Raw genomic sequence first — 10,648 nt, 5'->3', positions numbered from 1 at the left:
TCAGCTATGTTTCCCGTGGAGTCGTGAACTCGGTCAAAAGATCGCGCCCTGACCTCGGGCTCCGAAGGTCAGTCTGGCTTTCGTTCGGTGGGTGACGCCTGGAACGCAGCTCGACGGTCCGGCCGTGACCTCAGAGTCCACGGTACGGCGTGACCGCGAGCTATCTGCAGCCAACGGTCATTCCCGGACCCAATCACACCCTGCACCCAACTCATCTCTCACGCCTCGAACTCGTCCCCCGGACCGTAACAAAACTTGTGGTCGGCGGAGTTTCTACCTAGGGCTTCGCGCTGTCGACCAGCAGAACGGACAGTCGTCCGGCGGTCCTGCTCCACCGCGTTCAAGCGAAAACCGCCTGGCCCGCCGATCAGGCCACGGCGGCGGCTGTCGCCACCCTCGCGATGCGCCCCACCGACGGCCAGCGACCCGGCCTGCTGCCGGGCGCGGCAGGAATGCTCGCCCCGGAGCAGCGCAGCGGTGACAGCGACGAGGGGAAAAACGACGCGCTTGCATGGTCATTTTTGCGGACGTTTCGGGTGATTGTGCATTGTGCACGGGGCCAGGTTCAGTGACTGGTTCACGGGCAGAGTAACTTCCTAATTTTATTTCTTCCGACGCGGACTTGAGCGTTGCAGCGCGTTCCTTTGTAGGAAAATTCCTCGGCTCGGGCAGCGGGGCTACGCAGCTCCCCTGGGCGCCAAGCCCCAAAACCGATCCTCGGCCGGTGCAGTTTCGCGGTCTCGCAAGCATCATAAAGATACAGTATGAACCGGCCCTCGACTGGCAATAGTGTCGTCGCATCGCCCCATCCGGGCTATTGCCACACTGTCAAACGCTAGCCTCACGATGGGCGAGCGGCCGGGCCCGGCCGTCACATCTGTCCCCACCTGACAGTCTGTCACAGGCACAACTCGTAACACACCGTCACAACCGCGTCACGAGCCGGGCCGTCACCAACGCATCACGGCCGTCGCGATCGCCCCTCGTGACGACTGGGCTCGGGTCGCCGCCGCCGCCGCCGCCGCCGCCGCCGCCGCCTGCAGGGCCCCGGCCGGCCGGCTGCAGATACCCAATTCCCCGCACCGCAAAAAGGGCGGCGCGCGCACCCAGCGCCGCGGGGCCGGCCTTTGTTGCTCGCGCCATCGGAGTCTGACGTCACGCCGGCCTTGGTCGTCGCTCATAAATACGCGAACGCGGAGGCTGCTTTTCCGCGGTTTTTCTCCACCTCGCTCTCGGCAACGGTGCTCCGTTGGCGGTGGCGGGACTCGAACCGGCGCCGCTGCGCGCGCCGCCGGGCCGCCGCGGTGGCGCCCGGCCGGCGGCCCCGGCCGACGCTGACATTGGTACCACTTCTAAGTGGGTCACTGCTACGGCTCATGGCCACCGCCATTACCAAATCGGCTGCGGAGCGAGAGGCGCTGGTTCGGCCGGCCGGCGGCGGCGGCGGCGGGCGGCGGTGGTGGTGGTGGTGGTGGTGGTGGCGGCGGCGGTGGCGGCGGCGGCGGCGGCGGCGGCGGCGGCGGCGGCGGCGGCGGCGGCGGCGGCGGCGGCGGCGGCGGCGGCGGCGGCGGCGGCGGGGGGGGGGGGGGGGGGGGCTGACTGCCGGCCGGGCACCTGCGCCCGGACAGGTCGCACGGCACGGACGACGGCAGCTGATCGGTTGAAGCGAGGGGAAGAGCGCTACGGGTTCTGAAGGGGAAAGTTCGGTGTGAAGGTGTCTGAAGAGCGAGAGTGTCTGATCTACTTCTGCAGTTTTGTCCAGCTGAACCCAGCTGTGGTGTCGCATGTTAAGAGACCGATGCGTCAGCGCTCCGCGTGCTCGCAGCCAACATTTATGCGATCGGTCGAGGTAATAACCCAGCACTTCCATCGGAGGCCGCTTGATGCCGCTAACTTTTGTACTGCGTGATGGCAACATAGCAAGCAGACTCGTTCCCGCGTCTGTCACATATATCTGTCTATCCACAATATTAATCGGAGACAGTCATGGCTGTTGCTTGAATATTGTCCCGATGCGTAATGATTATTTGGGCTCTTTCACAACGCGCCGACTGGCTTGGCCATGTGGTGTCCATTGTCCGATATCCGATGTCATTATCTAGGTCCTATGCATAGCTTCAGGTTGACGTGGCCTGGACGTTACCGAGGCGTCTGCCGCCGACGAGCTGAAAATTCCCCTAATTCGCCGAAGCTGTCACGCGGGCTCCACAGGACCAGCGCCTCCACTCAAAATATGCTGTTAGCAATGCTCGCAGCAAATGTCTCGGTTCACCAATTGCAGCAAATGTCGACTGCGCGGCGGCCTCACTTATTTGACAAGAGCGCACCAACCCGAACTGCTGCGTAGTTAATTGTATTTCACTCCCCAACGGCCGTTCCGAGGGTGCCACGCGCAGCACCAGTCAACCGCAGTGACTCACTGCTGCACAGGGCCGGAAGGAGCCCCGCTGGGCGGACGTCCTTCGGCGCCGCCGCGGGGCCGAGACAACGGTCCTCGAGCGGCGCGGCGCCGCCAGATCCCGCCCCCGTCCGCTGCGCCCCTCGCGCTCGCCGTAACCCGTAACTAACACGATCGGACGGCGACCAGCGCTGCGCCGCGCCGCTATTGCCTCCCCTCGCCGCCACCGGGTCGGCCCGGCACCGGCCGCTGCCAACCCAAACACCCATCAGTCGGCCGAGCGGCGCGCGGCCGGCGGTGCTTACACTCGCGCGGCGGCGACGGCGGCGGCCGGGGCGGGGCGCCGGGTCAGTCGGGCCCGCCACCGCCCGCCACCGCCACCAGCACCACGTTGTCGCCGCGCACGAACAGCTGGTTGACGTGGCGGTGGGCCGTCTCGAAGACGGGCCGGCGGCGACTGCGGCGCGAGTCGGGCGGTCGGAGCAGCGCCAGCTCGGTTGTCAGCCGCTCCACGGCCGTCGGCGGCGGCGCCCGACGCTCCGGTCCCGCCGGCGCCCGGGCTGGAGCGCCGCCGCCCGAGGTGGGCACGTTGGCCAGGCCGCCTGCAACGGGGACGACGGTCAGCGCTGATCGGCGGCGAGCTGCGTTCGGGCGGCGGGAGTGAGGTGACGAGATAACTCTCGGGCGCACTGGACCGCGACCGTGGTGCCAGTCCACGTTTGGGGCCGGGCGTCATTCACGGAGTACTTTGTCACGGTATCGTCTTGCGTACCACAACCCGTCAAAACAAAACACCATGGCCTTAATAAATCAACATGTACAGCTCTGGCGGGGTGTGATGTACTCCACTCGAAAGTCGCTGCGCGGCGCCCGTCGGGACGGTCGTGCCCTCATTCCACGGCCACGGCCGCAGGTGGTGAATCGCAGCGAAGCCGGCCGGTCGCTCCAGCCGGCTCAGCGCATGGGATGCGTGCACCTAAAAGGCGGGTGGTCACCGCCACTGGGAGGAGGTTTCACGCGGCCGACACGCGTGTCGTGCCGAGCCGTCGGCCGGGCGGCGGCCGCAGCTGCGGAGCCGGCCGCGGCGCCGCTCGTCCACCGCCGGAGACAACACCGGATGCGGCACCGCCAGCCGCGGGAGACACCAAATAATATCTGCCACCGAGACGGCTGTCACAACAAAGCTGCGCAAAACGTGCCGGAGAACCTAGTAGCCAGCCCTCAAGCGCGCTCTCTTCCGACCAGGACAGAGCGGGCGTGGTCGAGCTTACAGCTTGTATGGTGGCGATCGACGCAGGTCACGGGAGCGCGAACCCGCCGCCTGGGCGCCGCACATCCCGCGCGGCCCGCGCCGGGCGGCGGCGACCACCGGGCGCGCGCGCCGCCGGCGGCCGGGGCGGGGGCCGGCGCCGTACCATCTGGCGACCGCAGATAAGGCGCGGCGCCGCGCGTCTGCCGGCCACCGGCTCGCACGCACACGCACGGCTGGCCGGCCGACGGGGTCACCGACCGACCGGCCGACCGGCCGCCAGCGGCGCTGCACGGGCCGCGCATAAACACACGGCGCCGCCGCTGCAGCCGGCATGAATAATAGAGCCGGTGCGAGCTGGCCGCGCGCCGAAATAGCCCGCCGGCGGCGCTGCGCCGGGCGCCGCCGCCGCCGCCACCGACGTCCCAGGTTTCGACGCGATGGTCTCGGGCCGGCAGCGCGCGGCCAGCCCTCACCGCCGGCCTAAGGTCCGCCCTGGGGAGGGCGGCGGAGGCGCGCCTCGGTCCCATCGATGGACGGCGACGCCGGAGGCCCTCCCCACCGAGCCCGCGCTCCGCGGCCGCCATCCGTCGGGGCCGCGCGCGCGCGCGCCACGGCCAGGGCGGCAGGAGACCAACCTGCCCGGCCCCTGCCTCTGGCTCAGGGTCCCGCAGTCTACAGTGCCTGCTCTGTGGGCCTGGGCGCGGACCTGCTGCCTCCCGACGTAGCGTCCACACCTTGCGGTCAACGGACGCGAGAGGCGGTACTCGAGAAGTACGCGGGTCGCCTTCCGTAGGTCGGCGAGTCAGCATTGCGACTTAACGCGACGGGCTCAAGCTTCCGCACATGCAGTTTGCATTCAGTTGCTGGGCTATAAGGCCATTTTGTGTGGCCAGCGTTTCTGCCTACAATCAACAACGCTTGAAAAGATTCGACAGACGGCGTGTAAAGCAAGCCTCGGACAATCCCTTGAGCCCACATCTGTGCATGGTTTGCAGCATGTTCAGTCATGTTCGGGTTGACGCTCTGTGCATTGATGTCTGCCGCTCATGCTTTCAGTTCTCAGCGCCGAGGCGTTGTGTATTGTCGTGTTCGCTGAACTTTCCGTCACGTTTGCTGTTCAGCTCACCGACTCGGCTTGTTATTTTTCGCGGGGTTAGGGGAGTCGGCTCTGGCGGCTGTCTGCACGTGGGCGATGATACGGACTCATTGAGCCACGGCAGCCGAGGGAGGTGGGGGCTCTTGATGTGACCGAATAGGCTTGGAGTTCGCTTCCCGGAAGCATATGAACGAGATATCAGTAAGACATGTGGACTAAATGACCGAATTACCGTCCTCGCCCGGTGTGTTAGTATTATAACACTAATACCGCACGACGGCCGGGCAGTAAACTGGCCGAAACAATGCGTAAATACGAGCGCGCCAGACGGCGGCGATCGCTCGAACAATTACTTAATCCGTGAGGCTTGGCAATGACGACCATCACAGCGTTTGCATTATCGATGCTCAGTATGGCGACGCTTTCGGCACGCTTCGCTATTCTAAATGTCTTATGCCGATGTCACCTATCCAAGACGATGATTTCGGTACGACTGTCGCCCCAAAGTTTGTGTTAGTGCTAGTTTGTTCTGCCTATCTATTTTGCAGTGATGATTGTCAAACCGATTGCTCATAGATCCGGCAATGGTTCAACTAAGTCGGAGAAATTGCCCATCTGTCATACGCACATCAAATGAACTGGATTATGGATGCACGGCGAAGAGAAATGGTCTTAGGCTGCCGCTCCCTTGTCTAAGTGCTTGCCTGCATCCCAGGGATGTTTCACGGACCGTTAGTGATGAGTTACGTTTCATCTGTGAGCAGTAGGTCAACGTCAGTCCTATGAAAAATCGTAGTTCTGTGAATGCTCGCTTTGCCATACAAAGCTACACTTATCGTACTTGAAACGAGGAAGTGACGCAGTGGGCTGCATGCAGGGGCGATGCTTCTTCAGACCTTCTTACTGACAGGCCGGAGCTCGTAAAACGTCTCACGGCTGCAGCTTTACAAAGCGGGGCGGCAACAGATCGCCAGTCGGCGGGCCGGCGCCTGCAGGGGCGCAGGCTTGCAGGCGGCCCACCGCTGCATGCCGCGTGGATTACTTCCACCGGCGTGCGACCGACGAGGGTACGGACCGCTCAGGCCCGTCGCTGTCTGTGAGGACCGCAGAGTCGACGCTGGGACGCGGGGCTGCCCAGACCGCGACGACCGCGAGCATTCCGGCACTCAGCTGGCGGCCGGGGTGCCCGGGTGCCCTCCACGCTGACGATCACCGCCCCGAGAACTGGACGCGGCAGTGCTGCGAGAACACGTTTGTTTCCACGGCGGCCACCGCCGATTTTTGGGGCCTGCACCGGAACGGGCGCCGGCTTCGGCAGCATGTTCGGCTTCGGCAGAGGGCGGCTGGCCGCAGTCTCAAACGGCGGCTGGCCGCGCCAGCGCCCGCCGCGCGCTCCAGCCGCCAGTCGGCCTTAACACTGACCCAAAACCCAGCCTGCAAGTCGGTCAAGGCCGTGGCGTATTTTTACAGCCCGCCCGGCCGCCCGGAGACAGGGTGAAAACGACATTGAGCCGGGCCCCGAGGCTGGACCGGCTGCCGTGGCGCCAACTCCGCGCGCCGCGCGCCCGTGAGGGCCGCCCTCCTCCGGCGCGCTGGCCCGGCCGGCACTGACCTGAGGTCACCTTCGCGGCAAGGTTTGCCGCCGACTGGCGGCGAACTCATGACCTTTCGGCGCGCGGGCCGATGCTCCTGGCGCCATGTGACGGTTACGCGGAGGCTCCGTGCGTCAGCACGGGCGCTGTCACGGCGCCCGCGCCGCTGCGGCGCAGTAGCCGCCCGCCGCGGGCCTCCGGCCGGGCCGGGTCTCGCCCGAGCCGACGGCTGTGCGGCCCCGGCGCCCCGGCGACAGCCGCCGCAGCCCGGCGCGCGACCCGAGCCGCCGCCGTCGCAGACGCCACCGGGAGTCGGCCAGGCCGTGTGACGTCAGAGCCGTGACGTCACACGGCGGAGGTCAGCGGGGCCGGGCGACCTCCGGCGGCGCGCGCCGGCCGTGGCGTTGAGACCGGCGGGCCGGCCCGGTCCAGGGACGACCCGGCGTCAGCACCGGACTGCGTCCCCCGTCCGCGCCCTCTCCGCTTTGCTGCCCGCGCTGAGAACAGGCTTCAGGCAGCGGCCGGCATGAGAGTCAGCCCTCTGACCAGCTGGCCTGCAGCGGGCGCTAGTGAAGCGGCATTCATGATGATACGAGATGATTTGATGGGCACCGCTAACAAACCCACTGCGATGCGAAAATGCAATCTGCGCCAGCGGCGGGCCGGGTTACCCTCAGTGATGTCAGAGGTGTGACACAGCTGAAACGAATGCCTTCGCCGACAAGTTGCGTGGTATCGAGCATCGGAGCCCAGGACGGCGCCCGCCCGCCGCTGTTAGCCCGGTGACAGGGGGGGACATCCGACCTTTGGCGGTGTCAGCGGCCCAAACATGCGTAATGCCACTGCAGCGACACGGGCCAGTGCCACCGGCGCCTCCACGTACCGAGGAAGGCGCTTTTCCGTCGGATTTTCTTCTGGTACGTCTCGTCGACGTCTTCCAAGCATAGGTTCCAGTGCTTGTCGAACGCCACGATGTAGCCGGAGCAGACGCCCCGCACGCGGCCGAAATTTCGGATGTACACCTGCGAGGGGCACGCGAGGGTCAGGGCGCTGGGTGAGGGCCGCCACGGGTCCGCAGGTCCGTGCAACAACAGCGGCGCCGGCCACGCTCCCAGCCGCGGCCTTGCACGGCAACGTCGCCACGTTCAGACGTCGATTTTTCACGCAGCTCCGAAAACAATGGCGCCGCGTTTTCCTGACTGCTTTGGTGTTTTACTGTGATGGAATAACTACGTCAACATTCCTTGCCCGGCAGCGTACTCAGGAGTGCATACACACATTAAAAGCTACTGGGAGCGCGTCCGCTGTGATGCTGCTTTATAAGGACAGGCCACATAAACAGGCAAGCGTGACCAAAAGGTACCGGGCCCGGACTCCGCCGACCCCAATGGAGGCTAAGCCGACCAGAGCCTGCCCATAAATTACTGGGGTCCGAACCCTACCGCCCCGACGGCAGTTACCTCCATAAGTAAGCACCTTCGCAACCTGCTGTGCGCACCACGACCATACTTTGCATTTCCGTGGCAGCCGGTGCTGCAGCCGTGCCACCTCGGGCGACGCGCTCCCCTAATACAGTCCCGCCCCAGTCCCGCCCCAGCCAGCCCGCTGCCCACCCATCGATGACCCCGCTGTGCTGCCGGCCCGGCCGCGCCAATGTCGCCGCGGTGCCGGGCCGGGCTCGGTCGCCGCCGCCGGTGTCTCCCCTGCCGCAGGCGCGTCGCGCGCCATGCGAGCAATCAATGTCGGCAGGGTCGCCGCAGCGCCGGCGGCGCGAGCGAGGTCAACCCCCGACCGGGCCGCCCGGGGGCGACGATCTGGGTCAGCGACGGCCGCCGACGTCGCGTCGGGGTGAACGCTCGCCATCTGTGGAGCGGCCGGCAAACTAGCGCCCGGCGGCGCTCGACTCGGCGGTCGATGCCGAGAGGCCATCCCAGCACGCGCTGCCGCCCGGCAACTGGCGCCGGCCGTGCGCCAGTCTAATGGCTCGCCCGAGGCGCAGGCGGCGGTGCCGAGGCGTACCGACGCCGGCGCTCGAGAGCGCTGAGATGGCGGCTGCGTTGGCGGTGGCACGCAGCCGACCGTGCGGCAGTGCACTGCCGGGGGGATGTGATGGGGCTTCTGGGGAGGGGGAGGGGGGAGGGGGGCGTCGCCTGTGATTGGAGGCATCGGCGGACTCGTGAGTGCAGTCATGTTCCGGAGAAGGGGGAGGTAATCCAGGTTTTCAAGGGACAAGCGATATTGGGTTGCTTACCTGGTGGGATGCGAAAACCATTAATGTAAAGACTAGAGTTCACAAAAGGCATGTTTTGGCAAAATTGGAAGCCCGATGTAATTAAGAGGTCTTACGATAGGGGTCCTCCGGCGTTCGCAATACTAAAGATGACAACATGGTTGCGCAACGGCTACGACCGACCTTTATCGTGACAAGTTCCTACGGAGATCCAACGCCATCAACAGCTCACCGAAAACGCCCAATTTGGGGGGGGGGGGGTGCGTGACACTTCCCCGGTCTCTGACTTAACATCCAGTACAGCAGCCTATGGATCCATGGATGACAGGACCTGGTGTACCTGCGGTCCTCAGTGACAGATCAGGAGCGTCGACGGCCCCTGATGACGGGACCTGGAGCACCCGCTGCCCTCAGTGACTGATCAGGAGCGTCGACGGCCCCTGATGACAGGACCTGGAGCACCCGCGGCTCTCATCAGGAGCATCGATGGCCCCAGATGACAGGGCCTGGTGCACTCGCGGCTCTCAATGACTGATCAGTAGCATCGATGGCCCCTGTCCGATGCACCGGAGCGAGCCGCCGTTGCCACCGTCGCCCACGCGTCTGCCGAGTCGGCGGTGTCAGACGCTCCGCCGTCGTCCACGCGTCTGCCGAGTCGGCGGTGTCGGACGCTCCGCACGTCACCCGGTCAGACGGGTCATCACAGCGTTCTTTTCACGACGCATCGCCAGAGCGGAACGCTGAGGCCGCTCGTTCTGCACTGCGCCACTTGACACGTTCAAACGTCCACGAGCTCCTGCCGCTGGTGCCGCCCCTCTCAACCGGCGCGCGCCACCTCCCAATCGGGCCACCGGAGGAGCGGCGGCAGGGTTGGCGGCGGCGCGGACGGGTGTGGCGTCTGGCCGGCGGCGCCTCCTCACCTTGACCTTGGCCCGCCGCTCCATACACCACTTGAGGCGGCTACATGGACCGGCCGTGGTCGCCGCCATCCGCGTCAGCACTGAGCGCTGCTGCTTCCTCTTGACGGTCACCGGCGCTGCGGGCGGGCCGACGCGGGTGAGCCGTCCGCCGTCAGGCCGGGTCACGTCAACGGCTCAACCGGGCAGGTTATCTCCGAAACTCAAAGAAGAGTAAGCAGAGGCGCAAAAATTGCACATAAAACTTTTCAAGTTCAAACATTAACATACTATCGCGTGGAAATTCGCGCGCTTATAACACACTTCATCCCACGCGCGGAAATAAACCGACCATAGGCACGCTAACCACACCAGAGACCACGCCATGCGTAAACCGTAGCCAAAAAAACTTCCTGATAGGCCTTGACCCTTTGCCACCTACCTTGGCTTTCTGTGAAGCGACGGCCGGGAATGATGAACCGCTCGACGCCACCCTGGCTGGCCGCGGCGGGCGCCGACGAACCCGAGTCGCCCTGGCTGGCCGCGGCGGGCGCCGACGAACCCGAGTCGCCCTGGCCGGCCGCGGCGGGGGTCGACGTGCCCGGAACGCCCCCGGCGCCGCCGACCGGCGGGGCCGTCATCTCTGGTGCCACCTCCTTGGCAGAGGTGGCCCGGCCCCGGCCACGGCCACGGCCCCCGCGACCGCGCTCGGCCGCCTGCGGGGCGCACGCAGACGGGTCACAAGGGTGGCGGGGTGGGGCCGGCGCCGGCACCGGCTGGACGGCACGGTACGCGAGAGCAGAAACTTTGAAATTGTCTGGTAGATTGCACTCGATCAGTCTTGTTTCCGAGCAATCTCTTAACTGTGGCGGCATGGTTGCCGTCTCTGCACGCGCTTGGTAAAACAGCTGTAAGAGGTTCGACTGCATCCATAAAAACTGCGTAACAAACGCCAGCGGGACACGTACCGCACCCGCCGCCAATATCAGTCAGCGATACTTAACAGGCATTTATATTGTTTGGTACCTTGCTGAGGTCAACGTCTCGAAGCATGACGGGCAGCGCATCTGACAAGATGCTTATTTCCCCGCACTTACTTAAGGCCTTCCATGTTTCAATGCTACTGTTTCAAAAACAACTTTAGGTGGTGTATTTGCTTAGATAAATGAGTCCGAACAATGAGC

General features: G+C 65.3%; 1 protein-coding gene across 1 annotated transcript; it reads right to left on the bottom strand.

The window, feature by feature from the left end:
* Nucleotides 1-2,698: 2,698 nt before the first annotated feature.
* Nucleotides 2,699-10,105, bottom strand: Lsm11 (U6 snRNA-associated Sm-like protein LSm11). Its single transcript, XM_037231706.1, has 4 exons — nt 9,907-10,105; nt 9,489-9,604; nt 7,222-7,360; nt 2,699-3,000 (listed from the first exon to the last, which is right to left on the bottom strand). The coding sequence occupies exons 1-4, from the start codon at nt 10,103-10,105 to the stop codon at nt 2,747-2,749; spliced, it is 708 nt and encodes a 235-aa protein (XP_037087601.1). The 3' UTR covers nt 2,699-2,746.
* Between the last annotated feature and the right edge of the window lie 543 nt (nt 10,106-10,648).

The sequence above is a fragment of the Pollicipes pollicipes genome, unplaced genomic scaffold (genome assembly GCF_011947565.3).
Source record: "Pollicipes pollicipes isolate AB1234 unplaced genomic scaffold, Ppol_2.1 Scaffold_6686;HRSCAF=7923_pilon_pilon_pilon, whole genome shotgun sequence".
Classification (NCBI taxonomy): domain Eukaryota; kingdom Metazoa; phylum Arthropoda; class Thecostraca; order Pollicipedomorpha; family Pollicipedidae; genus Pollicipes; species Pollicipes pollicipes.
This window is presented reverse-complemented; position numbering and strand designations above follow the sequence as displayed.